Source organism: Phocoena sinus, chromosome 11 (assembly GCF_008692025.1).
Source record: "Phocoena sinus isolate mPhoSin1 chromosome 11, mPhoSin1.pri, whole genome shotgun sequence".
Classification (NCBI taxonomy): Eukaryota; Metazoa; Chordata; class Mammalia; order Artiodactyla; family Phocoenidae; genus Phocoena; species Phocoena sinus.
Window position 1 is genome coordinate 93,804,425 of NC_045773.1, and position 27,364 is coordinate 93,831,788.

The window sequence follows — 27,364 nt, forward strand, 5'->3', positions numbered from 1 at the left end:
GCCTATATCTGTGATTGCTTCTTGTGACACAATACACTCTGTTAATAAGCAATACACGGTACATCATTTACATGTCTGCCTTCCCCATAGGACTGTGTGAGTCCTCGAAACAGTGATGAGGTCCTGGTGGTCCCCGTCTGTGTCCAATAAATATTTGTTCAGCTATACTGAAAATATGGGGGTAAAATTTTAGACTTTTTTCCTCTTAATATTTAGATTGGTAATTAAAAGAAAGAAATTGTATCCTACTAAAAGAAGTACAGTACCGTGTGGTGGTAATCTCTCACTGCCTCAGTTCGCGTCTAAGATGGGCATAGTAGTGACCACCTCCTAAGGTTATTGCGAGGATTAAATGAGATGATACACATTAGCGCTTGAAACATTGCCTCACACAACATTAGTGCACAGTAAATTACTACCATCATTATCTTTTTCTGTGAATTTTGTTTTAAATGCTAGAAGGTGTATTTGACAGAATGGTCTTGATTTGACTTTGGGGACTACAGCATTTCACCTTCTTGGTAGCATGTCAGGATGTAGACGCAAGAGGATAGTTCTGTGCTTAAAGTAATGATGTAGCAGTCATTCCTTGCACAGATTCTTTAGTCTGTCTTTTAAAATTTATCTGCGCTATAGGGATGGTACCTCATTAGATGGTTGTGGGGTGAATTAAGTCTTGAGCAAAGCTCAGTCTTTAGAAATAACGTGATTAGAGTTAGCTTCACAGGATATCAGATATTAATTTTCTCCATCAATAAATTTGGACTGGGGGGGAACCAGAAGTAGAATCTAGTAGCTTTGTGAGATGCATAAAATATCTTAAATACTGTTAGGAAGCAGATCTTGCAATCAGCAGGTATATGAAGCTTTTTTTTTCTCTCCTTGTATCTACTAGCACCTGTGAGTAGCTGCAGGGGATTCAAACTAGTATAAATTCTTCAAAGAACTTTCATTAATAACTGTGGCCAGAAGTCTCATGTGAATGAGATACTCAGCAGTGTAGGGCAGTGGAGGTGCCCCGTGTATCCCTGTCTGTAGCCTCAGGCCGCACAGCTCTGCTTTACGGGCACAACGTAGAGGCCAATTCAGATAAGAAAGGGCAAGAGCAGGCTTGACCAGGAAGCCTCACCCCCACTAATGAGATGGCTAGAGGGGTGCCGGAGCAGCTTCATGTGGGAGGTGCTATTCTTTAGGAATCTGTCTTCCACGTTTCAACGAGCAGCAGTTTGAGTGTCGTGCTACTGAATTCACTGGTTTGGTCTCCCCAGCGCCTCTCCACGCGCCGTCTCAACTGGGAAGGTGTGCAGTGTCTTCCTGTATCTGTATCTGTATCATGTTACTCTGGATTAGGGCACTGGCTTCTGGCAAAACGATAATTTATCTTTTACTGAAAGATTAGAGCGAGCTGACATGACTAATTTCGTTTAGCTCAGTTAGTCCTCATAACCTGTGAAGTAGGGCCTCTTATAATCCCCGTTATACAAATGATGATACTCATACTTAGGAAGGTTGTTCTTGCCAAAGGCCACTCTAGTGATGCAGCTTAACTTGAAGCCAATGTCTGAAACCACTGTAGTTATGTGCTCCCCACAGAAAGGTGACAGGAAGACAGAGCCGTCGTCTGAAAAGAAGACTGTGTGTCAGTTACTTCAGGAGGGGCGGCTTGAGGATGGCTGGAACTACTGAGTGTTCCTGAAGCGGAGCCAGTTTAATTTTGTTGATTACTGAGTTTGAGAAGATGACGTCCAGTGAGATACGCTCAGTTCCCACATGTGTTTAAAAAAATACATGGGCTGGTCCTAACCTTTTAATGTCAAATTCATAGTAGTGGTCCTGAATGTTTTCTCTTTCTCTTTACTTTAACCAGTAATATAGCCCGTTCCACAGGAATTAAGTTTTTTCCGTTTTTATTCTATTCTGTTCTGCATGTGTTGTAGGGATAAGGGGTAGATGATGAAAATGGCTGTTTACAAGAAAAATGAAAACAAATTAGGCTTTGCTGCATAAGCTAATTGTTAAAAAATAGATAGCCTCCTAGTCACAGGGGTAAATGGGCTTGTGTTAGTCTGGTGCCTTAAAGCCGTATTTTTACCTTTCTCTCAACGTGTAACCATGGTGAGCACAGTCGCTGAACTGTTTGAATTAAAAACCAAATTGCTGTGTTTTCAACAGGATGCATTCAGTTTACTAGCCTATTCAGATCCTTGGAACAGCCCAGTTGGAAATCAGCTTGACCCAATTCAGAGAGAACCTGTGTGCTCAGCTCTTAACAGTGCAATATTAGGTAAGTGAAGCCAGAAAGCACTTCAGCTAGTCTCTGGGGTATTTGAGATGGTATTTGTGCTGGCATTTATATTTTGGTAAAATCATAAGGGAAATGTTTTCTACATTTAAAAAATTAAAATTACCTTAAAGTATAGAAAACTTCCTCTGGCATCTCAATCCCAGATTAAATAGATTCAAATGGAGTAAAAACAGTATATTGGGGTGCATCTTGTGATTCTGGAAGACAGAAGTTTTTGTGTGAACGTGTACATAAGCATATCTGGCCCGAGCCACCCGTGTCGCAGCTCCCACGGGGCTCGAGTGCTGTCAGCATCAACCCTTGGAGACACGTGACATTCTCATTGAAGTTCAGCATATTTAACTACACGCCCATACCAAGTAGAAAAGGGAGGGAAGGGGAGAACAGCAGGCTTAGGCAGGGGGAGCGCGAAGCGAGAAACTGGGATTTGCTGTCCCCTGGTTGGTTGCCACTCCTGTGAGCAACTCACTGCAGAGTAGGAGTGTGGTGTTTATGTACTGAACAAGTACTTTTTTTTTTAAACAGAGGACAATTTTTTTTTCAATCTTTATTTATTATTGGCTGCGTTGGGTCTACGTTGCTGCACGTGGGCTTTCTCTAGTTGCGGCGAGCAGGGGCTACTCTTCGTTGCGGTGCGCGGGCTTCTCATTGCAGCGGCTTCTCTTGTTGCAGAGTATGGGCTCTAGGTGCGCAGGCTTCAGTAGTTGTGGGTCGCCGGCTCTAGAGCGCAGGCTCAGTAGTTGTGGCACGCGGGCTTAGTTGCTCCGCGGCATGTGGGATCTTCCTGGACCAGGGATCACACCCGTGTCCCCTGCATTGGCAGGTGGATTCTTAACCACTGAGCCACCAGGGAGTCCCCTGAACAAATACTTTTTATGTGAATTCGGTAACTGCACATTTTGTGCGGTTATATATAAACTATAGGGTTGTTTACATAAAACTTTTCATATCTGGGCAGTTTTTCTCAGAGGTAGTTCAGATGAGAGCGATTTTTCACCTTTTTAGAATGTAATTCCTCAAGAAAAATGGGGACTGCCAGTTTAGAAGTCTGTTCTGTGCTGTTTGGCCCTGTTAGGTTTATGTCTGAAACTATCTTAGATAAATAGGATCAGTGTCACACAGAGAGACTTGGAGTGAAGGCCAGGGCTCATGTGGCTGGGATGTAAAGGAAGCAGTTTAAAAGTATGCACGTTTGGGTCTTAATCTGCTTCTTTGTCCTTCTGAAATTCATTGTTAATTCATGGTGTTATGGTCTAACACTGAAGTTCTGGAATAATAGTAGTGTTTTTTGTTATACTTTTCTTATACAAATTCAATGTGAATTTTCTTTGGATGATGTGTATTTTCTTTGGTTATACGAAATTCATTTAGCTTTATTGGTAAAAATCAGTGTACTCAGTAGCAGTGCTGGGATCGTAGGGCAAATGATGGTTTACTATATAATTGTCTTTTTGAAATGACTACATTATAGGTAATCATGAAGCCCTAAATTGCTTTGTATCTAGGTAAACACTCAGACTTCCAAAGAATTTTTGAAAAGTGAACAGTTTTCTTACGACAGTTAAAAATCTTGGGTTCTCCAGGGGAGTTAAAATTTTCAGTAGTAAATTGCTTAGGACCATTATCCAGGATGTGGGTATTCTTACATATTGTGCCATGTAGTTCAGCTGTAAATAGCGCTTAAACTTATATTAAATGTGTATAATTCTTGCAAAAGTCATGAGACTTAAATTGCTGTGGATGTATGTGTGCATATTTATAAACACTGTGCTGTATTATATAGCTAATAGTGCTTAAAGTTCTATGATATGTAATTCCTGTGAGTTTCATATGCTAAAAAAATTTAAAGATGCTTACAGATGTGCCTCCCTTGGCCAAAACTGTAATGTGCTTACCTCTGAGCAAGGTTACTTCCCTGTGAACCTTCAAGAGATATTTTTGAAAGGATGGTTTCCTTTTCATTGTTTATTGTTGATTCTGTGTAAAAATTAAATTGTTCCTGATTCTAGCTGAGGCAGAGTTAGTTTATAAAGTCATTCCTGCTTAGAGTTGACCAAAAAAATGTATCACCATCAGAATTTAGCTGAAGAGCGTCTTGCCAGAGAACAGCTAGTACTTGAATAATCTTAACCCACAGACCACTTTTCACCAGCGTGTGCATCTTTTCTTGCATATCTGTATTCTAATATTCTTCATCCTGTGTTACTTCCCCTTACACCTTAAGTCCGGAACCTGCTCCCTTTATTTCTGCCTCATCCCTTCCGGAACTTCTCTTTCTCCCACCGCTATGTGCAGCCTCAGAACCAACCACATGGAGCCTTAACCAGCCCTGGATCACTGTTCTTGCCCTGCTGTCAGCTGTGCCTACAAGGACTGATTAGTAATTTTACTAACTGGGAATCTGCCTAAAATTAAAATTTGGACACCTCCACACAAGGAAAAGGGTTTGGTCACTTTTATCACTAGTTCAGTTTTTCATTTCTGGCAAAGAATGAATTTTGCCGATGGTTACATTTGTACTACAGCTGTCCGACAAATGTCTGGTAGGTAGGACCCTGAAAACTTTCATTTAATGGTGATTTTTACAGATGTTTATCCTACCAATTGTAAATTAACTCCTCAGATGATAGGGTCGTTTGGCTCAGTTGTCTCTCGTGGTCACCATCACCACCTGCTCCCTTACCAACCCAAATGACATTGACCAACATGCCGTGGAAAGGATTCGGCAGCCTCTGTTGGGTCCTGTTCCCAGAAGGGGAAGAATCCATCAGTGAAACTTGTACCGAAAACCTGGTGCCGTTTTCTTTGGTAATGTCAGTTGACCTTGGAAAAATAGAAGGGAAATACTAAATATTCCTTACTCCCCGCTGCAAACATTAATTACATCGTTTCCATCATAGTAAATAAATGTGGAAGTTTTTGAGTGTCTAACACCTTGAAAGTCTAATTCTGCAAGAATTTTTTCTTATTACTTGAATACCCAGTAACCATATTACCTTGTCAGAGTAGATGTCCAAGGCATGTGCTGTTTGCTTAAAAACCACCTTTGCTAGTTAGGTAGTTAAGAGCAGTATAGACATTGGTAATTTTGTAAGTAATGCAGTATTTTCCTGATTGAGAGACGTTGTTTGAAATGTATTGCTAATTGCTATTTCCATTTTTAATCATTTTTCCTCAGAAACCCACAATCTGCCAAAGCAACCTCCACTTGCCCTAGCCATGGGACAGGCCACACAGTGTCTAGGACTGATGGCTCGATCAGGAATTGGATCCTGTGCTTTTGCCACAGTGGAAGACTACCTGCATTAGCTGTGCACTCACGGAGCTCACACTCACATTGTGGCATATAGTCAACGTGGAAGTAGACCAGTCTGCTGATTTGAAATTTAGATTTTTTAAATTATGTACTGGGGACAGGTTTTTGTTGCTTTACATTGCTTCCTAGTTTACAGCATGATGCAAATGATTTTCTAACTTAGTGTTAGGAGAAATTATTTTCCATCTTTAACCTCTTAGTTGTCTAAGAGTTAAATATTACTGAATCTCAGACGTTCAAATTGATCATCACAAATCCTTTAAAACAATTACCTAAAAGAAACCAAAAAATCCTGCCTTCTTTGTTGGGGGGAGAGAGGGGGGGAAGGAAACGGAACAAGTTGTGTTTGTGTTAGCATGTGGGTGATGTAAACTGCAAATTGGGAGGTGTTCTGACCCCCGCTCCCATGTAAGCAATTCAATCAGTGTAACTTGCAAAATGCATAAACATCTGACAGTTTGAATTTATAGTGTTGATGGAAGAAATCATTTTTAATGTGTACTGTAAAACTTGAAATACTCAGGAGCTGAGTGAATATGTTTGTTGCTACTTACAATCCCGACCTGTTAAGTCCCAGTAGTTTTGTTTTAACATGGTCTTTTTCAACTTTGTTTCCTGTTTAACTACCGATGACTTCTGTTGTAGACTCACAAGTTTAACTGTTGTATTATAACAGTATTACATGTCAACAGTGTGGTCATGACCTTTATTTATATAAAAACCAAATATTTAGTCAATTTACCGTGTCTTAATTTAATCTTTGTACACCTTCCATTTTTAAGTGCTTAAATGAGTACTATATTGCAATAAAAATGTAGTGATATAATTAACCAGCCATTAAAAATTTACTTCTACAGATACTAGAGTGTCAATTGAATTTATATTAGGTACTTGCATACTTCTCACGATTAATATAAAGTTAGAACAACTAAAATGAGTGGTTGCTACTATAAATCTGAGTTCTGCACCTTCGGACTGCCTTGAGTTTACTGGCCTCTGTGGATTAGGGTCAAACCTGATACTACAGGAGATACGGAAAGAAAGCAGGAAATGAATCTTCTTGTTTTCATAATCATAATACGGCATGTGACTTGCCATTTTTACAGCAAACTCCCAAACTGGTTAAAAGTAAAACATAAAAACAAGCTCTTCAACAGGATAACAACCAACCATATCCTTTGGTTTGGTAAACCTTCTTTTAAAAAAGAACAGATTATCTAACTACACTTAGATACTGCACTCTTCCTCGTATTCTGTGAAATTCTCATCAATAGCACAAAAATATCCAAGAAACTAAAGCATCTGAGAGCTGTCCTGGAAGACTTTTCCTGCCACACACCCTGCAGGGGAGGGGGGAGGGGTAGCAGAGGACCCTACTGGTGTGGGCACTGCTTGTGTTCAATAAAATGGGTAAACAATTATAAAAAGAAAGGAAAACAAGTCCTTTTAAACTGCTTTTTCTTCCAGGATGCTCAAAGACTGTAAGGCACAATTAATTATACTCCATGGATGAAATGTGAGTGGGTACTACCCCAAACAGACTTACGATTTTTATAATGATCCTCTAAAATGATTTGTAAGTCTTTTATTAATTTTTTCAGAAAAATTAAATGCTCTAAACTAAAAATTTATAAGTTCTATACATACAAAGTCCTCGTTCTTCATTTAGCTTTGATTTACTTCTTAGAAGTTTTCATCTTTCTGACCATCCAACGTCTTTTAAACCTCTTGGCATTTTGTTTTTTCTGGGATGCTAGAATAGAAGGTTTTGTGCAGTTAAGAATAATGAGGAGATAAAGTTCCCAAGAAACAATTCCAAATTTTCTAGTTAATACACGAGTGTAAATATTAAAATTAGGTATATGTGCATACGTACTACACTGACCTATTCTTCAGAAGCAACTTTAAAATAGTAACAGAAGCCATTGTAAGAAAAAAATGGATACTTCATGAGTATTTACGATCTCCTTAAAAAAGAACATCTTTCAGGGACTTCCCTGGTGGTCCAGTGGTTAAGACTCTGTGCTCCCAATGCAGGGGGCCCGGGTTCGATCCCTGGTCAGGGAACTAGAGCCTGCATACGCAACTAAAGATCCCAAAAGTGCGGCAGTGAAGATCCCACGTGCCGCACACAACTGAGACCCAGCACAGCCAAATAAACATATTTTTTTTTTTTAAAGAACATTATTCAATATATAAAACTATCAGATTCAGAGAATAAAGCTTAATCTTACCCCAAGCATTATTCAAAAACTGGGCAGCGGCCTTTTTCACCGGTAACCTCTTGTTGTCAAGAGACAGGAACTTGTTTACTAGGAAAGAGAATTATTTATCAATGCTTTGTTTAACTTGCAGTTAAAAGGGAGAAAAATAGTCCATAAAGAAATTACCAGTAGTTCTGTTGGTTCCAGGACCATATAAACAATTTTGTATGAAGGCTTTGGCCGCTTCTTGCCTTGAATCTCTCAAATCTTGGTCTTTCAGCCTTACAGCCAAGTAGCTTTTATTCTGGCTGGTAATCAATACAAAAGGTCAAAATGAGGCAGTGCTTATTTTCAAAATAAAGTATTTTTGTTAGTTGACACAAATAGTGGAAAACAATATCCCAAGTCCTAATTTTGTATATGCACGGGTAAGGTGATAAAACTAAATTACAGGACTATTTTACAAGTAATGTTTACATCTTAGTAGAGCAAATAAATATTTTTTTTAATATAAATACCAAAAACTTTCCACAGAGGATCCAATCTGAAACTGCTACTAATTAAGCCAATACTCTCCTCCAAAGGTCACCTTTACATCCTACTCACACAAAAAGAAGACTCTTCTTACCCAACAGTCTGTACTTTCTGCACTTTTTCTTTAGCTTTCTTTGAGGCACTTCCTTTCTCACATTCTTCATTTTTCTTTTGCAAATTCACTAAAAAATTGAGTTATATTTCTGATTAGCATTGGTGTAAAAATAAATCAGGAACACATACTGGAGTTCACTTTAAATACCCACTACACACCAGTGTGTGGTTTTTATTTGTAAGAAATAAGCTACAACTGGCCAGGCCTGTTCCCGTGCTCTTTCTAAGGGTCAGTAACATTTGACTGCAAATACCTGCAAATGCAGTTGACACCTAATGAGAAGTTACTTAAATTAGAATAGTTCATACCTTCTTTCAACTTTGCCGGTGATTTCTTCGCACTAAGGAAGAACAAGAAGAACACTAATTGGGATGGCAGAGAGCAAAGGTGACTCAACTTGTTAAAAAATTTCATCTAGTTTTACAAATAAGATACCCCTCCCCCCGCTTTACTACCACCATTCTCAGTTTTTACTTAGGATCTGTAGAAAGCAAGAGTCTCTCCCCAATGAACTGACAACTCAAAATCAACAAACTATACTAGGTTGCGAATATCTTCTCAGAATTTAAAATCTGAAAATACATTAGCAGGCTTCCAAAGAAGCAGACTGTTGTGGTTAACAGAGTTAAAGTGAAATATTCAAGAATTATATAGTACAGTATTTGAAATACAAAGTGAAAGGTGGTAGGCCTGCCTCACTTTATTTGGAGAGATCTCGAAGGATTAATCGAACAATTTAGACACAAACGAGGATAGAGACAAGAATTTATAGCCTCAAGAAGTGCGGTCTAATGGAGAGAAAGGTAAATGGCAAAATACAATGATGTATCTACACAGAAGCACTTGCATACTGGAAAAAGCTCGACGGTGGGGCGAGCGATGGGGTGGAGGGAGTGAGAGAAGACAGGTGACATCTGGACTTGGTTTTGAAAGGTGAAAAGGACTTTGTCACCGTTTTGTATTCAGAAACCGAGTAACTCTGGAAAAAGTTCTTTTACTGAAAATTTGAGAACCACTGTGCTAAGTCAAAGATGCAGGGCTAAACTGAAAGCAGTAAGAGGAGACAAGGGGGAATGGGGAGGGGGGAAAGCAAATATTTAGAAATGTAAATTAAGTACGGTTTGGTTGATTCCCTGGCACAGATGAGGAAAAGTAGCTTTAAACGTGCAGTGGATGGCAGAGCTGCTAAGTGAAATGGGGAACGAGGAGGGAGGCCAGGTTAGTGGCAGACAGGGCAAGTATGGGGCAAGCTTGAGTTTTAGGAGCCTATGGATAATTGCCTGCTACTCCACTAAAGGATAAATTTCAAAACACTTTTATTCACACCATCTATCCTGCCCCTAGTACAATGACAGTGGCCCACAACTTATTGAATGAACACACTAGGATCAGCAACTCAGAAACTGGAGTTACCTATGGGGAAAACAACAAACATAATAAAACCCAGAAGACTGAAAAGTGGAATATTTCCCTCAACCTGTCCCACCAAATTCAAATACTGTGTAGCTTTTTAATTTAGACTTTACAATTTCTTCAGTTATTTGAGTTCAAATTAACGTACCAATATGTAATTCAAAGACTGTATGTAAGCAAGTAATAAAACGAGATCCATTACTTACCTAGTTTGTGAAGCTGTAGTTAACTTCTCTAGAATAGTCTCTGGAAGAAGTTTTCTTTTCTTAAAAACGTTTTAAAAATCAATTAAAGGTGAGGTACACGACAATATGCCCTGGATTGCTTTTAAAAGTTACCATTTTAAGGACAGCCCTACCTCTAGGCAAATAAATGAATTGGGCTGAACACCGACCTCCACTATCTCTAAGCTGTGGGAAGACTGGGACCAAGCATCTCAGAAACCATTCCACATTCTTCGGAAGATGTGAAGACCGGAACCCTCAGGTCACTACCATACACTGGAAGCAGTTAATATCACGTCCATATGGAGTCAGTTCTGTGGCCAATCTGCTAAACAGCAGAGAAGCACATCGATCACCCTCCATGTTGGAACGGCCCTTAGTTCCCAAAGCAACCTAATTCTCACGGCGACCCAGTTTCAAATCAACTACCTCCGCCGAGCGTCAGGGGTGGGACTGACCCTACGATTTCGGGTTCCCACCTCTTCCCACTCCCTTTTTCAATCGGTGGACAGCAAAGAGCACGAGCACCTTGTCACTGTAGTCAGAAGAAAATATTAGCGACTTTCCTCTACCCCACATCCTAGCAACTTTGAATTCTACCCCGAGCCGCGTTGTGAAACGCCGCCCTCCCCTCCAACCTTCTGTTCGATGAACAACTCCTCGCGTCGCTTCCTCTTCTCCTTCAGAAGCGTTTTATCCCTGGGAGAAATAGGCGACAAGTCAGTGCGGGCAGGGACGAGCGGGATGGGAAGGGGCGCTTCTCCCCGCCCGGCCGCGGGCTCCGAACCTGCGCACGGTCTCGCGAACTCGCCGCTCCTCTTCCTTCGCTTCCGCCTGAGCGCTGGCGAAAGTCAGCTCCTCCGGGGCCTCGTCGTCAAGCTCATCGTCCCCTTCCTCGTCTTCCTCCAGCGGCTCGGCAGCCGCGCCGCTGCTCGGCTGCCCGAGCAACAGGCCGTGCTCCGCCTCCTCTTCCGAGGCGGGCTGGCCCTCGTCCACCATCGCCGACGCCGAAACCGGAGCGCGGGACGCGCGCGGCCTGAGCTGCACCATGACCCAAGCTGCGCCCGACCTCTGACCCGGAATCAGCACGCAAGCGGAGCGTGACGTAAAAGGCACGCGCCACGGGTTCTGTCGCCCTCTGCAGGTTCCGAGGCCCCACTGAGCTATGCAGAGGCGCATGCGCAGAGCGGGGACGGGCGTGGCCTGAGGAAAGCTGGGGGCCCTTCCCTTCCGCCCGGCACCGGGGCTGCGCGCAGGAGGCCTCGCGGCTCCCTCCTCGCTCACGACTGCGAGAGCAGGTGGCCGTGGTTTCTAGGCAGGAAAGATACATCCTGCTGCCTCCTTGGCGGGGATGCCGGGAGCAGGGTTGGCTGGGTCCTCGCGCTCCTTGAGGTGGGCTCGCAGGTCCCGCCATCCGGTGACCACAAGCCCCAGTCGCCCTATCGCCGCCTTTTTTAGCTCCGAGATCCGCTTGGTCGATATTCGGCTTTCAGCACTCCCCACAGAAGTGCAGTTTCAAAAGGAAGAAGTGCGCTATACCGGCAGGACCCCATGCCTTTCAGCCCTGTTGTCGCCGACGAGAAACAAGGTCGACAGACTCGGATTTAAATCGATCCTCAGCACCAAACGTGGGCGTGGCGACCTCGGCCGCCCTCTCACGGGCATCCCTGACCACCGGCCCTCGGCCACTGCCTGTTCTGTGTCCCTCACTGACTCCTCGCCGTAACAGCTTGTTGTCTGACTCTCCCGTTAGAACGTGAGCTCACTGAGAGCGGGGACCCCCCCCTCCCCGGTTCCCTGCTGTAACCCCAGGACCTTGCAAGGTGTCTGCCCATCCTACCGTCACTTAGTGACGCAGCCCCCGTACTGTGTATATTTATGCCCCCGCCCCCGCCCCACGTATACTTATTTCATTTCCTAGCATACGTGGCCCTTCATGACCTTTGTGTTTAGCTTCTCACCCATTATACAATAGCAAATGATTCATCTTTCTCTGAACAAACCAAGCTATTTCATATTTACCTTGCATTTGGACATGCTCTAGTGATACACACTCTGACCTTGGAACTCGTATTTATACCTTAAAAAACTCCCACCCAGGCTGACTTCCTCTTAAAGACTTTCAAGCACCTTAAGATCGACCCCATCCCCACTCTGCTCATCTCTAATTGCATGCTCTGAATCTTGAACAAATTTCTGTAACTATAGCTTCCACGCTGTTTACCAGTTCATATGACGATTGTCCCAACCCAGTCTTTGTGAACTCCTTGAGGGACGGTCCGTCTCTCTCTAAGCACTATTTCTAATGTCTGTCATATGGCAGATGTTCAGTGAATATTGAATTGAATTGAATAATCCTACCTCACATAAATTGTGGAGTATTTTCAATTTGCTTTTCCTCTCCTCTGATGTGGAAGCAATTCCTAGTTTAAAAACAAGACCAAAACACGAACAAAAATGACAAAACAGAAACAAAAACAGCTACTGGTACCAACAACCTAGTAGGAAGGGAGTTGCAAAGAACAGTTCTGAAATATCTGGATCTTGGTCAGATAGACATTACGAATTAAAAATATAGTCCGACTCCCTGAAACAGTGTTTTCTGACTTCCACCACTGCCAACACTAGGGAACTGTGTACAGTGCACTTCTGAGAAGCCCTACAACAAACCTACTAGAAGTGCATGATGGCATTTTATGTACAAAACCTGCATTATAGGTATTACAAGTCCCGTCAGTGTGCGTGCTTTGACCCACCCACGTAAAAGCATATGACGGGAGCCCTCAGGGTTCCTGGCTGATCTTTCAGACTCCCTGTGGGTTATGGGCACCCCTCTTGCCCATGCAAAGGATACTTGGGATTTATTAAAAGGCATGACTTGCAAATGCAGTACAAAGTTTTATGTCACAGCGTCTCGTCATCTACTTCTACAGACGCCAAGGGTGTAATATTAAATGCAATTTTGTAAGGGGTGGGGATGATATGGCCCAGCTCCATAATCACCCAGGGAGCCCACCTGATCCAAGGGAGCTAGTTATGTACGACCTTCATGCTCTGTTTACTGAAGGCCGCTCCTCCGTCAGGCCTCTGATGCTTGCCTTGCCGGCAGCAGGCATCCCTGGGTGCTGTATTAGATGGTGGGACTTGAGGAGAGGGCTGTATTCTTCCTACTTTACACAGAGGTAGTATGAGCATAAAACTTGCAAGTCCCACGGGAAAAACTCCCTTCAAAATTCAGCGTCAGGGGAAGCGTGTGTTGATGATAGTGAGAAATGTCCTTCTGTGTTTGTAATATTGAGGAACGACCAACCATCACCTCTCCCTTTCCTCCTTGGCTGCTCGGAAGCCCAGTGCTAAATTTTAGGCAGCTGCGTTTGTCCTTGGAGTCCATATATTTGCATTATTCTTTTTTCTCATCCTGATTTTCTACCTTACTGCTAATTTCTCTTCCTTCCTTGCCTGAATTCTTGTTGTAAGCTATCCCCCTGGAACTGAGGTTAGGCAGCCAAACAAGATAAACATCGACAAGAGAAAGTCCCCAACAAAGGTATCTCTTGGGGTAACACCTTTATACAGTCAATTACCTGCTGTAGAAAGGGATTTTATTTTCCACCAAGCCTTGCACAAAAATCAGAAATACCAGGGTTTTACCCCTCTACCCAAATAGCAAAAAAAAAAAAAATTACATTTTTTAGACAATCTAATTACAAAGTTGTTTCCCTCCCGGTAACCAACCAAACACATCGGAGGTATCTTATGTTTAGTTCAAACCAGATAACGTGAATTGACTTAAGTTCTGTGACTTCTCCTTCTAAACACGTTTACTACTATTTCCTCTAAGTCCCATCACTTATCAGCAGTTTGGATTCCAGAAGATACATTCAGACCTTTCAGTATTCAGCTCACCATCCACAAGACTGTTTCTCCTGTTGGTGGCCTGGTACTTATAGATGCACTGTGATTTCTTCCTTCCTCAGGGCAATTAAGAAACAGTTTCAGTTTCATGAGGCGCAAGGGCTTCAGGAAGCGTCCTCCCACATGGCCCCTGGAAATGAAACCTGAAATAGCAGGACGAACACAGCAGAGTTAGGAGCAAAGATGAACATTCTGCTTCAGCAAGTCAACTTTCTTAGTTACAACCAGAGTAAAATTCGCATTCTCACAAATACGGTCTTACGTGTTTCTGTGCCCAGTTCTTTCATCTAGTTTCTGAAAACTCCAAATGCAGACACTTCACTATGGGTTGGCCCCTGTCAGCAAGGGAATTTGGGAAAGCAATTGCTTCGAATTTAGGTGCTACAAATAAGGATTTTCTTTTAAGGAAGAAGGGGAGACATGGTTGTATTCTGTGATTGCTTTGCCAAACTCATAACTGACATATTGTAAGTTTTACAAAATCTTACTGACAGGTAATAAGGACAAGAAAAAAACAGCCTCATGCACCATGTGGACCGTAAGGACTTCACCTGAGGCCACAGGCCTCTCCAGCCACCCACTGGAACTCGGGACTAGCCCTGACTTGCAGTCAGAAAGTAGGAAAAAGAGAAAGATCAAGAAAGAGGAGGGAGAGAAAAGAAGAAAAACCAACGACTTCTGCTTCCTTCAAGGGAAAACACTTAGGACAGGGGGAAAAAAATACCCAACTAATTCTAGTGTATCGTTAATAAGAAAATCAACTGAGCACAGTTAAAAATGAAAAAAGCATTTGGTCATATTACTTATTCTTGATACAACACAAATCATGAATGCCTTAGCCCTTGAATACTCTGTTCTCTGTGCCACGAACAGACATCCCCGACCAAATGGCCTCTCTGATCCTTCTACCACTGGCAGCATGTGGAACACTGGCCACTAGAAAGCTCCGCCCCAGCACAGTCCCTTGAGGACTTTCCGAGACGCACAGCCAGGCGCGGAGAGCCTCAGCTTCCACATGTTCTTCCTTGTGCCCCTTTCCACATTCACCCTCCTCCCTATTTACCAAAGCAAGCTGCACCTCACCTCACCCATCCCAAATCTTACAATGGCGCCTTATCCCAGAACGTGAAAAGAAAGGGATGTCTGAAATATCGGTGTGGATCTGAGAAAACAAACGGTTTCTAAAGACCGGGTAACACATGCAAGCAGGGCCGTTTCATCCTTGCTTTCAGTAAAATTGAAAGAGGGTCTTATGGAATTGTCAATGAACAGATCACTAAACGTGATTCAAGATTACTATGGGTATTTCAGCATATAACTTGGAAGGAGGTCTAAAATCTGAGTAGCGATGCCATAATGAAATTCCTTTCACGCCCAGGGTTTATGTGGCCCAGGTTTCTCAGTACTTTCATCGATAAAAAGCAAAAACTGGGACTTCCCTGGTGGCGCAGTGGGTAAGACTCTGCGCTCCCAATTCATGGGGCGTGGGTTCGATCCCTCATCAGGGAACTAAATCCCACATGCATGCTGCAACTAAGGAGCCCACAAGCTGCAACTAAGGAGCCCGCCTGCCACAACTAAGGAGCCCACGTGCCACAACTAAGGAGCCCGCCTGCTGCAACTAAGGCCCAGTGCAACCAAATAAATAAATATTTTTCAAAAAAAGCAAAAACAAAGAATTACAATTGACATTGGACATTGAAAAGGTAAAATTTAGCTCAGCCAGTAAAAATCTTCCCTGCCATCCCTCAGACTGGAATTAAGAGACACAGATACAGCCAGCTGCAAAGCTAGTAGGAAACACAATTTTCTTCCCCCACGACAAGCTGCACAGTATCTTTACAACTCCCTTCTTTGAGTGACCACTGCTTTGTTACTCACTGAGTAGGAATTCTGTCCTCTAAAATCATACACTACCAGTATGACGGCAGTAAAGAATGAAATATCCTCTGTGTCTGGAGGACCTAAGCCACTTTGCCTCCGAGAAGCAGCCTTACTTCCAACCCAGGTGCAGAGCTCCAGGTAAGGGGTGTCTGGGACCAGGGTTCCACATCTACCTTCAAGGAAACAGGACCTTGCGGCCACTTTGCAGCCAGAGAAGATCTGACCCCTCTCCACACCCACAGCCCTGCTAGTTGCTGAGTCTATCAAAAACTGCTTCATTTAAACTTTACCTGAACTCAACCCTCCTTCCAAATCCTATAATAACTCCATCTTTTCCTTTGTTTGGGGACATGCCCCACGGCTCCTCTGGGGTCTCACTCACTGCAGTGGGTCAGGAAACCTGATCTTCTCAGAATACAGGTTTGTTTCCTGTGGCCACAGGCCGACTGGGCTACAACAACATGAACTCTGTCTCCTTTTAACAATACGTAATACTCAGCCATGGATACCCGAACTAATTCAAAAAACTCATGCCCCATGCATCTATTAAGAGATGCGTTTCCCATAGTTTTACTTTTATGGAATTATTAATCAAAATGTATCATTTGTTGTTTTCAACAACTTAGTACTATAAATTACAGCAGTGATAATTCCATCTACAAGAATTTTTCAATGGAACAATTTTTAAGTTTTAAAGAACTTGAAAATAGTTCAGTAACTCATATATTTTACAGCAGAATATAATAGGATAGTCAACAAAAGATTTTCAAGCATAAAAATACATTAATATAAATTTCTACGGTAGAAGTAGTATGGGAATACCAGTTCAAAGAGAAAAAGAAAAAATGTGAAGGTTCTCATTGTTAAAGAGGGCTTGTATATTTATTCTGTAAATGGATGATGTGGGTATCAAGTAGTTGTGACATTTGTATTTAACTGGATACATTTAAATGGCAGTTTAGGATAATGGCAGTTTTATTTTTAAATGTCGGTATTTTATTTCCAGTAATTCGGAATCACATCTTTTTCAATGATTTTGATAAATTTTAGATGTCAAGTTTAAACATGTAAACGGGGGGGGCTTCCCTGGTGGTGCAGTGGTTGAGAGTCCACCTGCCGATGCAGGGGACATGGGTTCGTGCCCCGGTCTGGGAAAAACCCACATGCCGTGGAGCGGCTGGGCCTGTGAGCCATGGCCGTTGAGCCTGCGCGTCCGGAGCCTGTGCTCCAGAACGGGAGAGGCCACGGCAGTGAGAGGCCCACGTGCCGCAAAAAAAAAAAAAAAAAAAAAGTGTAAACGGGGTACAAGAACAAAGGTGTTTGAAGACCCCTGTTCTAGCAGCCCAGTGCCTTTCCCCTCATCCCTCCCATTGTAGGATAACCAAGACCACTGTGTTTCGCCCAGAATATGTTCATGCCACTTTTATTGGTTAATGTAATAATCCAATTTAATTAAAAATTTAATTAATGCAAAAATATAGCTATTAAAAGAGGATTATATCTAGGAAAATTAGCTGAATGCTTTGGAAAGACATAACATGTTATTAAAAACAATTCTGTCAAATTAGATGTAGGTGGACAAGATGAGGGGAAAATGCTTCAAAGTTTTTTTGTATGTTCTTTCTCCACTTAAAAAAAGAAAAAACAGGGAATTCCCTGGTGGTCCAGTGGTTAGGACGCTGTGCTTTCACTGCCGAGGGCGTGGGTTCAACCCCTGGTGGGGGAACTAAGTTCCTGCAAGCCTCGCAGCGTGGCCCCCCAAAAACACAAATAAACAGAAAAATATCTAAACCAGGAGTTGTATTCCAGTGTTTTCCAATATTTCCTGATGATAAGACTCACCTAGGTCACTCGTTAAATATACAAATAAACAGCCCTCTTGCCCTGGATATTCTGACTCAGGAAGTCCAGACCGGGGCCTTGGGATCTGATTTACTTGGTTATCTGTTTTGTTTTATAAAATAAAGGCTCAGGTGATTTTTCTCTTCAGGGAAATTTGGGGAACACCAGGAGGATTATGAATATGATTTATGCAAGAAAGGTGAGCTCCAGTCAGTAGATTCCCACTAAAGAAAAGGCCTTTGGCTCTATCAGAAAAAAAAAGGCAAATGAATGCACATTTATGCTTTAACTGAAAATGAAATACTTATGTGTCCTTTTTTATTATATTCTTGCTTTAAGTGACTTTTTTGGTTAACAGACCACAGGGCCCCTTTGCATGGACTAACAGGGCACCTACCCCCTACCCTGATAATCCAGCCTGGGAGAGCACGGGCCTTCCCTATCAAATGTGATCAGCTATAAATTAAAAGAACTGACCTCTTTATACTCTTGAGGAATAAACACATAAATAAGACAAGCGATAAAACCATCTTCTAGCTAAGAATTCCTGAGACTTCTCAACTCCACCTGCAGTGAGCTTCTTCTGGGGGCACTTGCCCAGCACACAGGTCACTTCCTCACCGTACTGACCCCTCTACCTCTCCTGGAGCGCCTCCCCGCTCCTTCCTCTCCAAGCACGCTGGCCTCTCTGCTGCCCCTCAAACCGCCCAGGCTTGCTTTCCCCTTGGGGCCTTTGCTCCAGCTGGTCCCGGCATCTGGAAAGCTCGTAGCCCAGACACCTCCTTAGCTAACTCCTTCCCCTCCTCCAAGTCTGCTCAGGCCTCTTCTCAGTGAGGCTCCCCACACCTACACTGAGTCCTGCGACCCACCTGCTCCCCCCAGCTCTACCTTTGCTTTTCCCACAGCCTAATCCCCACTTGTCATAGGCCACAGAATCTGTCCATTTATTATCCATCCCTATTGTGTACTATTTGCCTCCACCGCTAGAATGCCATCTTCACATGGTAGGGTTTGTGTATCGTTTACTAATACATCCTATCCTAAGCACCCAGAGCAGTGCCTAGTACATAGTAGGTGCTAAATAAACAATTATGGGCTTTGACTAAATTCCAAAGTTTAGAGAAATGCAAAGATGAACAACAGGTGGTCGCAGGGCGTGGAGGGCCCAAGGGTGCTTGGAAAGCGCTGCACACCAGTGTCTCGGGAGCACAAATCCCACTTCTGCCTCAACAAATGCATGCAGACCCTTACTTGCCAAGGACCTCTGGGAATGAGTAACAGCTTGAAGCCTAAATCTGAAAATGCCTAGTGTAACAGTTTTTCAGAAATCATCTAAGACAACCATCTGGGACAGGGGAAAAAAAAAAAACTGGAACTAATTAAGTTAACACCTTGAAAATATTAATACATTTCAGTGGGAGGTAAATTCTACACGACTTAGTCTCTAAATTAGAATTGGGGCAGGGGCTTCCCTGGTGGCGCGGTGGTTGAGAGTCTGCCTGCTGATGCAGGGGACACGGGTTCGAGCCCTGGTCTGGGGAGATCCCACATGCCGCGGAGCAACTGGGCCCGTGAGCCACAACTGCTGAGCCTGCGCATCTGGAGCCTGTGCTCCTCAACAAGAGAGGCCGCGACAGTGAGAGGCCCGCGCACCGCGATGAGGAGTGGCCCCCGCTCGCCGCAATTGGAGAAAGCCCTCGCGCAGAAACGAAGACCCAACACAGCCAAAAATAAATAAATAAATTTATAAAAAAAAAAAAAAAAAAAAGAATTGGGGCAAAGAATCCAAACAACTTGTACAAGGTCAAAGGAGTCTTGTGAGATCCAAGTTTAAAACAGAGGCAGCATTCCCACTATCTATTTAGATAACGAAGAAAATCAGGTTAAAAGGAGATATCATTCCAATTTTCATTCTTCTTATTAACCTAGAGCAGGGGTTGGCAATTTGCTTTCTGTAAAGAGCCAGAGAGTAAATATTTTCATCTTTGCAGGCCTGACAGTCTCTGCTGCAACTCCTCACTTCCGCTGTTTAAGTTCAACAGCAGCCACAGACAATACAGGAACATGTGGCAGTGGCTAGGTTCCAATAAAACTTTATTTACAAAAAACAGGGTGGGTGCATTTGGCCTACAAGCAGCGGCTTGCTGACCCCTTGACCTAACTAAAGGTCAGCCAACATCTGTTACACATAAGATGTGAGAAGTTTCTGCTTTTGTTGAGCTGCGTGTTTAAACAAGCCTCTTAACCACTCTGGGCTTGGTTCCCCATTTGAAAAACTGAGTAGGATGAGATGATGATCTCCCATGTCTCTTCTAAATGTCAGCTTTGGTGACGCCTAGACAAAAGCATTGCTGGCTTCACTGGTCAGTTATACTCATCTGGGAAAATTCCCAGACTCCGTGGTACAGAGAGTCTCGGCTCCCAAAAAAGCCCACAAGCATCTGTTCTCGTGGTTCTTGCGGTCGGTGCTGTCAAAATCCGATCAAAGTCTCTGACTAGCAAGTAGCCTGTTTGTCTAAACAGAGACACAGCAGGTTGAAGAATTCTGGTTGAAGAAGAGTAGCAGCTGCAGCAGGTCTGCGGCTTGAGGAGGCCCAACTTATGAAGTGATATCATTAGTACGTGCCAAGAATCTCTTCTTAACTTGCATGGAAAACCACCAAGTTCCATTTCCTTTCACGTGAAGACCAACACGACGGATGCCCAGATCTTGCTGGTCAGTCCTGAGCGTGAAAGGCAGAGGCCAACTCTTATCTTGGGTTGTGGAAACACCCGAGTTTTATTTTCTTCTTTTTCCCTATCTGCATTTTACTTTTCTACAATGACATGTACTTTTCTGTACACTTATTAGAGATGAGCTGGAGGTCAAGTGACTGAAAATAAGCCACATTAGAAGAAAAATAGAATTTGGGGATGAACCGCATTTCCTGCTTCAGAAAATTTACCCTGTCCCCACCTGGGAGCGCTCTGATGCTCTTCCAAGCAGACAAGAGGCTTGGGTTACCTGGCTGCGATGTTACTTTTGATGATGCTAAGTGGCCCAGGTGCTACACGTAAGTGGCACAATGTACCAATATTTTAGTGGATAAGTTAGAAGACAATAACTTTTTTAATAGAACAACTTAATTGAGATGTAATTCACATACAATCCACTCATTTAAAAGGCATAATTTAACAGGTTTTTTAGTATATTCACAGAACTGTACAACCATCACCACAAGCAGCTTTAGAACATTTTCATCATCCCAGAGTAAACCTGTACCCATCAGCAGTTAGTTACTTCCCATTCCTCCCTACCCCAACCCTAGACAACCACTAATCTACCTTCCGTCTCTGTTGATTTGCCTATTCCGGATATTTCGTACAAAACAGAATCATACAATATTTGATCTTGTGTGCCTGGCTTCTTTCACTAAATATAATGTTTTCAAGCGTCATCCATGTTGTAGCATGTATCAGTACTTCACTCTTTGTATGGCTGAATAACGTTCCACTGTATAGATAACAAGTTTTGTTTATCCATTCATCAGTTAAAGGACATGTGGGTTGTTTCCATTTTTTATTATGATCCATGCTACTATAAACATTCATGTACACATTTTTGTGTAGACATATATCTTCATTTCTCTTGACTGCATACCTAGGAGTAGAATTGCCGGGTTATATGTCAACGGTGTATATAATCTTTTGAGGAACCACCATACTGTTTTCCAAAGCAGCTGAATCATTTTACATTCCCACCAGCGATGTATGAGGGGTCCGGTTTCTTCACCAACACTTGTGATCCTCCATTTTTTAAATTGTAGCCTTGCTAGTGGTTGAGTGGCATCTGGTTGTGGTTTAATTTGCATTTCCCTAGTGATTCGTGATGCTCAGCATCTTCTCAATGTGCCTATTGACCATGTATATACATACCTGGAGAAGTGTCTATTCAAATCTTTGGCCCACTTTTTAATTGGGTTATTCGTCTTTTCATTATTGAGTTGTGAGAGTTCTTTATATATTCTGGATACCAGTTCCTTTAAAATATTAGACTTGCCAATCTTTTCTCCCACTCTGTGGATTGTCTTTTTCATTTTAGTGGTGGTGTCCATTGAAGCACAGAAGCTTTAACTTTGATGAAGTTCAATTTATCCATTTTTCTTATGCTACTTGTGCTTTTGATGTCATATCGAGGAGGCTTTGACTAACTTAAGGTCACAAAGATTTACTCCTATATTTTAAGAAATTTATAGTTTTAGCTCTTACATTTAGGTCTGTGATCCACTTTTGTTTATGGTGTAATTAAGGGGTCCAGTTTCATTCTTTTGCAGGTGGCTATCCAGCTGTTCCAGCACCATTTGTTAAAAAGATTCTTCTTTCCCTTTCTGATTTGTTTTCATACCCTTTTCAAAAATCAATTAACTATGAACATGAGGTTTATTTTCTGGACTCTCTTCAGCTGTGTCCTTCCACATACTTAGGTCTTCTGTATGTCTTCCAGCAGCATTCTGTCATTTTCAGAGTATAAGTTTCACACAGAAGGCAATGCTTTAAAAGGTGCCTTCCTGGGGCTTCCCTGGTGGCGCAGTGGTTGGGAGTCCACCTGCCAGTGCAGCGGACACGGGTTCGAGCCCTGGTCCGGGAGGATCCCACATGCTGCGGAGTGGCTAGGCCGTGTGCCATGGCTGCTGAGCCCGCGCTCTGGAGCCTGTGAGCCACAACTTCTGAGCCCACGTGCCACAGCTGCTGAAGCCTGTGTGCCTGGAGCCTGTGCTCCGCAACGGGAGAGGCCACCGCAATGAGAAGCCCGTCAACACAATTAGAGAAAGACTGCCTGCAACAACAAAGACCCAACACAGCCAAAAATAAATAAATTAAATAAATTTAAAAGGCACCTTCCTAGTTCCCACCTCTTATACACAAATGAAGAACTATGGTCTAAGCACATAGGCTGTAGCTGACTAAAAGGACCTGGAGAAGTCTAGGAAGAAAGTCAGCTCACTCACCTGAAGAGGATTATATCTGAGTGTTTCCACACTGTCTGTGACACGACTTTATCCCAATGAAAAAGAGCACTGGTTCTCATCCTGGCTGCACATGAGAATCACCTAGAAAGCTTATAAAAGTCATGGGGCTCAGGCTATACCTCACACCAATTACACCAGAATCTCCTGGGTCGTCAGATTTTTAAAACCTGAGGTAAAAACCACTGACTAAAGTAGTGACAAGAAGCTTCAGTGAAGTTTTCTTTTATTTATTCATATTTATTTATTAGTTTACAGTCTACCTTATTCTGGAAAGGAATTAAACAGACTGACAAGAATATATAAAATACATTAAAAAGGAAGAGAGAAAAGCAGGGGTGAAAAAAAGCAAAACAAAGGTGAAGACATAAAATGGAACCTAGAATGAGACTACAAATGAATACTGCGATAATCTACACTTGGCACACAAATTTGGGAAGCAGGATCAGTATCACAATATGGCCACAAGTACAAATATCCTTGACAGTAAGACCAAAGAGGAATTTGCCCAGGGAGCCCCACGGTGAGAAGAGTGGGTGATGCAGTTCCGCATGGGTATCTCCTGGGCTTACGTGCTGAGTCTTCGGCTGACCTACCTCTAAATGCCATTACTAAATCTAGCTTAAAAATACGAATAAAAGTAAAGTCTGAAGAATCAAGGAAGAACTTTCAAAATGTGAAAAACAAAAGCCCTATGGCAAACTTCCCGTAAAAAGACACAGCTACCTTCATCTAGGTTTAATACTTTGTTTTCTTCCATCAAAGCAACTATAGGCCAAATAAGAAAACACAAACTCCGTGTTTTTCAATCAGAACAGTAGTAAAATCTGCTTGGATGAGCACATGCGTTCCCACCTTGGTGATCCCGGTACCTGAATCTGTTCGCTGCAGGGGTGGCTTCTATGTTAAATTCGGCCACCGGTACCCCCCGGGCAGACACCTCGGGGGCAAACATGGCGGCGGGGTAGACCACCGAGGAAGTTCCCACCTACAGAGCAAACAAACGGAAACGGACAAATGACCACACCGTGGAGAGGAAACAGCTTTTCAGAAAACCTACCAGAAACCTGGGCCAGTTTGTGGTGGCGGGTGTGAGGACAGCTAAGCTGGATGGGATAAGTGGAGAGCGTCTCAGGGACAAACAGGGAGGCAGGAGGCGCCCCTCTGGCTGACCCCTAGAATTCGGGAAGGACACGCCATACGAAGACAAGAGCTGCACACACGGAGAGAATGGCAAAGAAATGACTCGATCGTCACCCAAAGGGGGTTAGTTTTAGTTTTGCTTCTGCTCTTTGAAGAGATGCAAATAATCCATGTTCCTTTTAAGTTAGAAAATACAAAGAGAAAACACATACATGTCATTCATAATCCTACTTCTACCAAGATTATCACTGTTCACATTTTGATGTATATTCTTTCAGGTTTTTCTCTATGAATATATATTTATAAACATTCTTTACAAGAGCAGGGAGGCCAGACCAAGTTTTACAAGCCAGCTTTCCTTGCTTAACCGTCTATCAAGCACATTGATACTAGATTCAACAGTGGGACGCACTCAAGAAATACCGGCTGAATGAACACGCACCCGTGAGAGGCCGCTTCTGCTTTTAGAGATGTGTTAGGAGAATTTGAAATGTGCATGCTCTTTGTCCCATTAGTTCCACTTCCAGGAAATCTGCCCTCAGGAAATAACTTGAAGAGCCTGCTAAGAGCTACATCTAAGGACATTCATCATAGCATTGTTTTAAAATATCAAAGTCTGAAACAGCCTAAGTGTCCAACAGTGGAGGATTGGTTAACTATGTCCTTTTATATCCATACAGTGGAACACCACGCAGCCAGTTAAAAGATGACGTGGATTTGGACGTACGGACATGAAAGAGGCTAAGTGAACTGCTATGTGAATAAAGCAGCTTCCAAGCAGAACACACAGTATGAACCCACTTTTGAATTTGAATATGTCTACATCTGCATAAGCAAAGGTCTAGACCAGGGTGGGTAAACTCTGTGTAAAGGGCCAGATAGTAATTTTTTTAGGCTTTGCAGGCCATGCAGTCTCTGTCACAAATACTCAACTCTGCTATTATAGTGTGACAGCAGCCATAGGCAATACATAGAAGAAAGGGTATGGCTATGCTCCAATACAACTTTGTTCACAAGACGATGTACATTATCATAGTTTGCTCCCCTCTGGTCTAGAAGAGATCACACCAAAATGCTAACAGTGACTATTTTTGGATGGTGGAATTATTGGTGATCTCTAATTTCTCCTTTATAATTTTATACTTTTTTGTATTTTCTCAAATTTAATAACGAGCATGTGTTACTTTCAAAATCAGAACCAATAACATGCGCTTTTCATTATTTCTCTTCCAGGGGGGAAAGGCTTTGAGAAGCCCCAGACATGGTCTTCCATCGTTTCATATTTTGAGATCGTATCTTACTCACCGTTTCTTAGTTTTTCTGTAGGGCACCCCCCGACTCTCAACACACCCTTAAGAACAGGAAGGAAGGGAGGGAGGAGGGGGAGAGGAGGAGAAGGAGGGGAAGAGGGAGGAAGGAAAAGAGGGGGAGGGAGGGAGGAAGCAACCCCCACCCCCACCCCCACCCACCTGGCGTTTCAGAGCATCCCGGGGATCAGGGACGGGCGTGACCTACCACGAGACACAAGTCACAGAGGGCCAGCTCCCTGCCAGCCTCCTCCAGGATGGCAGCGTCCAGGTTTTCTCCAAACCACACCACGTGAGGTCGCAGCAGGCCCCCACACGCTGCCTCTTCACACCTGGAAGAGTGTCATCCTTAAGCCAACCCCAAGACCTGCTCTCAGGAAGGTCTGCCCAAGTGGATCGGGGACAGCCAGGAGTTGCACCAGGGCCAGTCTGTCCAGGTAGGTCACTCTGAGCCTTCCTATCCCCCATCCCTTCCCTCCAGCCCACATGAGCTTGTCCTGAAGGTGTAGCTCTACCTGCCCTTATGAAGTTTCTGTTCTGTCTGGACGCACTGGGTTGACGTGCTGGTGGAGGCGTTTCAGCCAGCCTCGCTGTCCTCCTTCTCAACAGCTGTCTCTTCCCCAGCCGCTTCCCCACGGTCATGGGTACGGTCGTGCTCACGGTCAGCCAGGCCCAGGAGGAATGTATTGGGCTGAGGTTTGCCTCTAACACATCAGCTGCTTGCTAATTTCATCAGTGACCTCCTTCTTTCTTCTCTCAGATTCACCTCTCTCTTGCCCTGTCTCTAGCCAAGTTCTCCAGCGTCAATTCCTAAAAATCTCTCACCTTTCACTCGCTACTATCCCAGGTCATCTTATCATTTACCTTCTAAAATAATCTCCCCCAAACACCATTTTCATCATATTAATCTCCCACTCAAGATTCTTTTAGATCAAAACTTTCAGATCAAAACTTCAAAATTTAGTAATGAAAACATTCTTTTAGAGCAAAACTTTGAATTTAGTAATGGAAACCCTTATTAAGAAAAATAAAAAAGGTTAAGTCAACCAGGGAAATACTAACATAATGCTTTTTAGAGAGTAACAATGTACTTTCACATATTCAGTGCTCTGATTAGTCCTGCAGTAAAGGAAACATACTTTAACTTTGTTCAATCTGTGCTTCCGTATTTATTTGAGCACATGACATCTTTTTTCCAAGTAATGCCTATAACTTCACATGGATCTAGTGCTCTAAGAAACACTTTTGGAAGCGCTATTTTAATGTCTAGTTTTGAAAAACTGACATACAAGTTTTTTGTTGTTGTTACTCTACCAAAATTCTATTTGGCCCTACAACTTCACCTTTGCAAGACCTCTTTCTGCCTCCGTGGCCCTGGATTGATAACTCTGAAGATTAGGAGGAGGACGGAGAGGGTAGGAGCCGAGGCTTATGGACCAGTTAGTCCCGGGACGCCAGCCTCTACGCTTCGTATACACTGGTAAGTGTCTACCACATAACAGCTGCTGAAACTTTCAGACCTGAAATGATCCTGCCATAACACACAGGAGAAAGGGACGGGACAGAAGCACTTCTCTTAAGCCTGGCTTGGTTCACCTTTTGTCCTTTAGCCCTTGGCCTCATAGATCAGGGCTGGTTTCAGCATTTGCACATTTAAGAGGCATCTCACCAAATGAACTTGGATTTTGACTCCTAATTTTCTTTTTTTTTTTTTTTTTTGCAATCTGGAACACCAAATACAGATCAAAGATTTTTACCCACCGGGGAAGTTTCTCCACTGGGATTCTGGCATCTTGAGTTTCAGGTTCTGGAGCCCTGAAGTAAATAGTATCAGAAGAGAAAGAACGTCACTGGTGTAACCGAAGAACAATGAAATAAGATAACCCAATGAGACTGTCTCTTTGCCTGGCGTATATGGTACAAAACTCCTAATGAATACACACTGACTTAGGAGGGTACTAGGAGGATGGACGCCAAACAGTTGATTACCACTGGTTCTACCTCAGGAGAGGGAATTTGTATGTGGGAAGCGGGTGGAGTACCTGTTGTGCTAAGGAGAGTTTCATGATTTGCATATGGTATATGTCATCCTAGTTGGAATCATCTGCAATGACACGATGTTAATAAGTTACATGGATAATTTATACTGATTTAAA

General features: G+C 43.0%; 3 protein-coding genes and 1 long non-coding RNA gene across 5 annotated transcripts in view; 1 reads left to right on the forward strand and 3 right to left on the reverse strand.

Annotated features, from left to right (window-relative positions):
- RANBP9 (RAN binding protein 9) overlaps positions 1–6,481 on the forward strand; it is an 89,535-nt gene extending 83,054 nt beyond the window's left edge. The window contains exons 13-14 of the mRNA XM_032649657.1: positions 2,173–2,284; positions 5,484–6,481. Of these exons, the coding sequence (XP_032505548.1) occupies positions 2,173–2,284; positions 5,484–5,614 (243 nt within the window). The 3' untranslated portion in view covers positions 5,615–6,481. The remainder of the gene's footprint in view (positions 1–2,172; positions 2,285–5,483) is intronic.
- On the reverse strand, positions 1,369–2,785 carry LOC116762562. The gene is made up of 2 exons (XR_004352279.1): positions 2,409–2,785; positions 1,369–1,621 (listed from the first exon to the last, which is right to left on the reverse strand). It is a non-coding gene; the product is annotated as an uncharacterized LOC116762562 (long non-coding RNA).
- NOL7 (nucleolar protein 7) lies at positions 4,847–11,605 on the reverse strand. Of its 2 annotated transcripts, XM_032649661.1 has the most exons (9): positions 10,899–11,324; positions 10,750–10,810; positions 10,094–10,152; positions 8,783–8,814; positions 8,454–8,541; positions 8,012–8,133; positions 7,856–7,933; positions 7,269–7,374; positions 4,847–5,128 (listed from the first exon to the last, which is right to left on the reverse strand). In XM_032649661.1, the coding sequence occupies exons 1-8, from the start codon at positions 11,288–11,290 to the stop codon at positions 7,298–7,300; spliced, it is 909 nt and encodes a 302-aa protein (XP_032505552.1). In that variant the 5' UTR covers positions 11,291–11,324; the 3' UTR covers positions 4,847–5,128; positions 7,269–7,297. The 2 variants fall into 2 exon arrangements, with proteins under 2 accessions (XP_032505552.1, XP_032505551.1); XM_032649660.1 differs by lacking the exon at positions 4,847–5,128 and having other exon boundaries at positions 7,192–7,374; positions 10,899–11,605.
- A 2,056-nt stretch (positions 11,606–13,661) lies between these two features.
- Positions 13,662–27,364, reverse strand: part of SIRT5 (sirtuin 5) — a 29,033-nt gene continuing 15,330 nt past the window's right edge. Inside the window, 4 exon segments of the mRNA XM_032649662.1 lie at positions 13,662–14,169; positions 23,631–23,746; positions 25,417–25,540; positions 26,970–27,023. Coding sequence (XP_032505553.1) covers positions 14,094–14,169; positions 23,631–23,746; positions 25,417–25,540; positions 26,970–27,023 — 370 coding nt within the window. The 3' untranslated portion in view covers positions 13,662–14,093.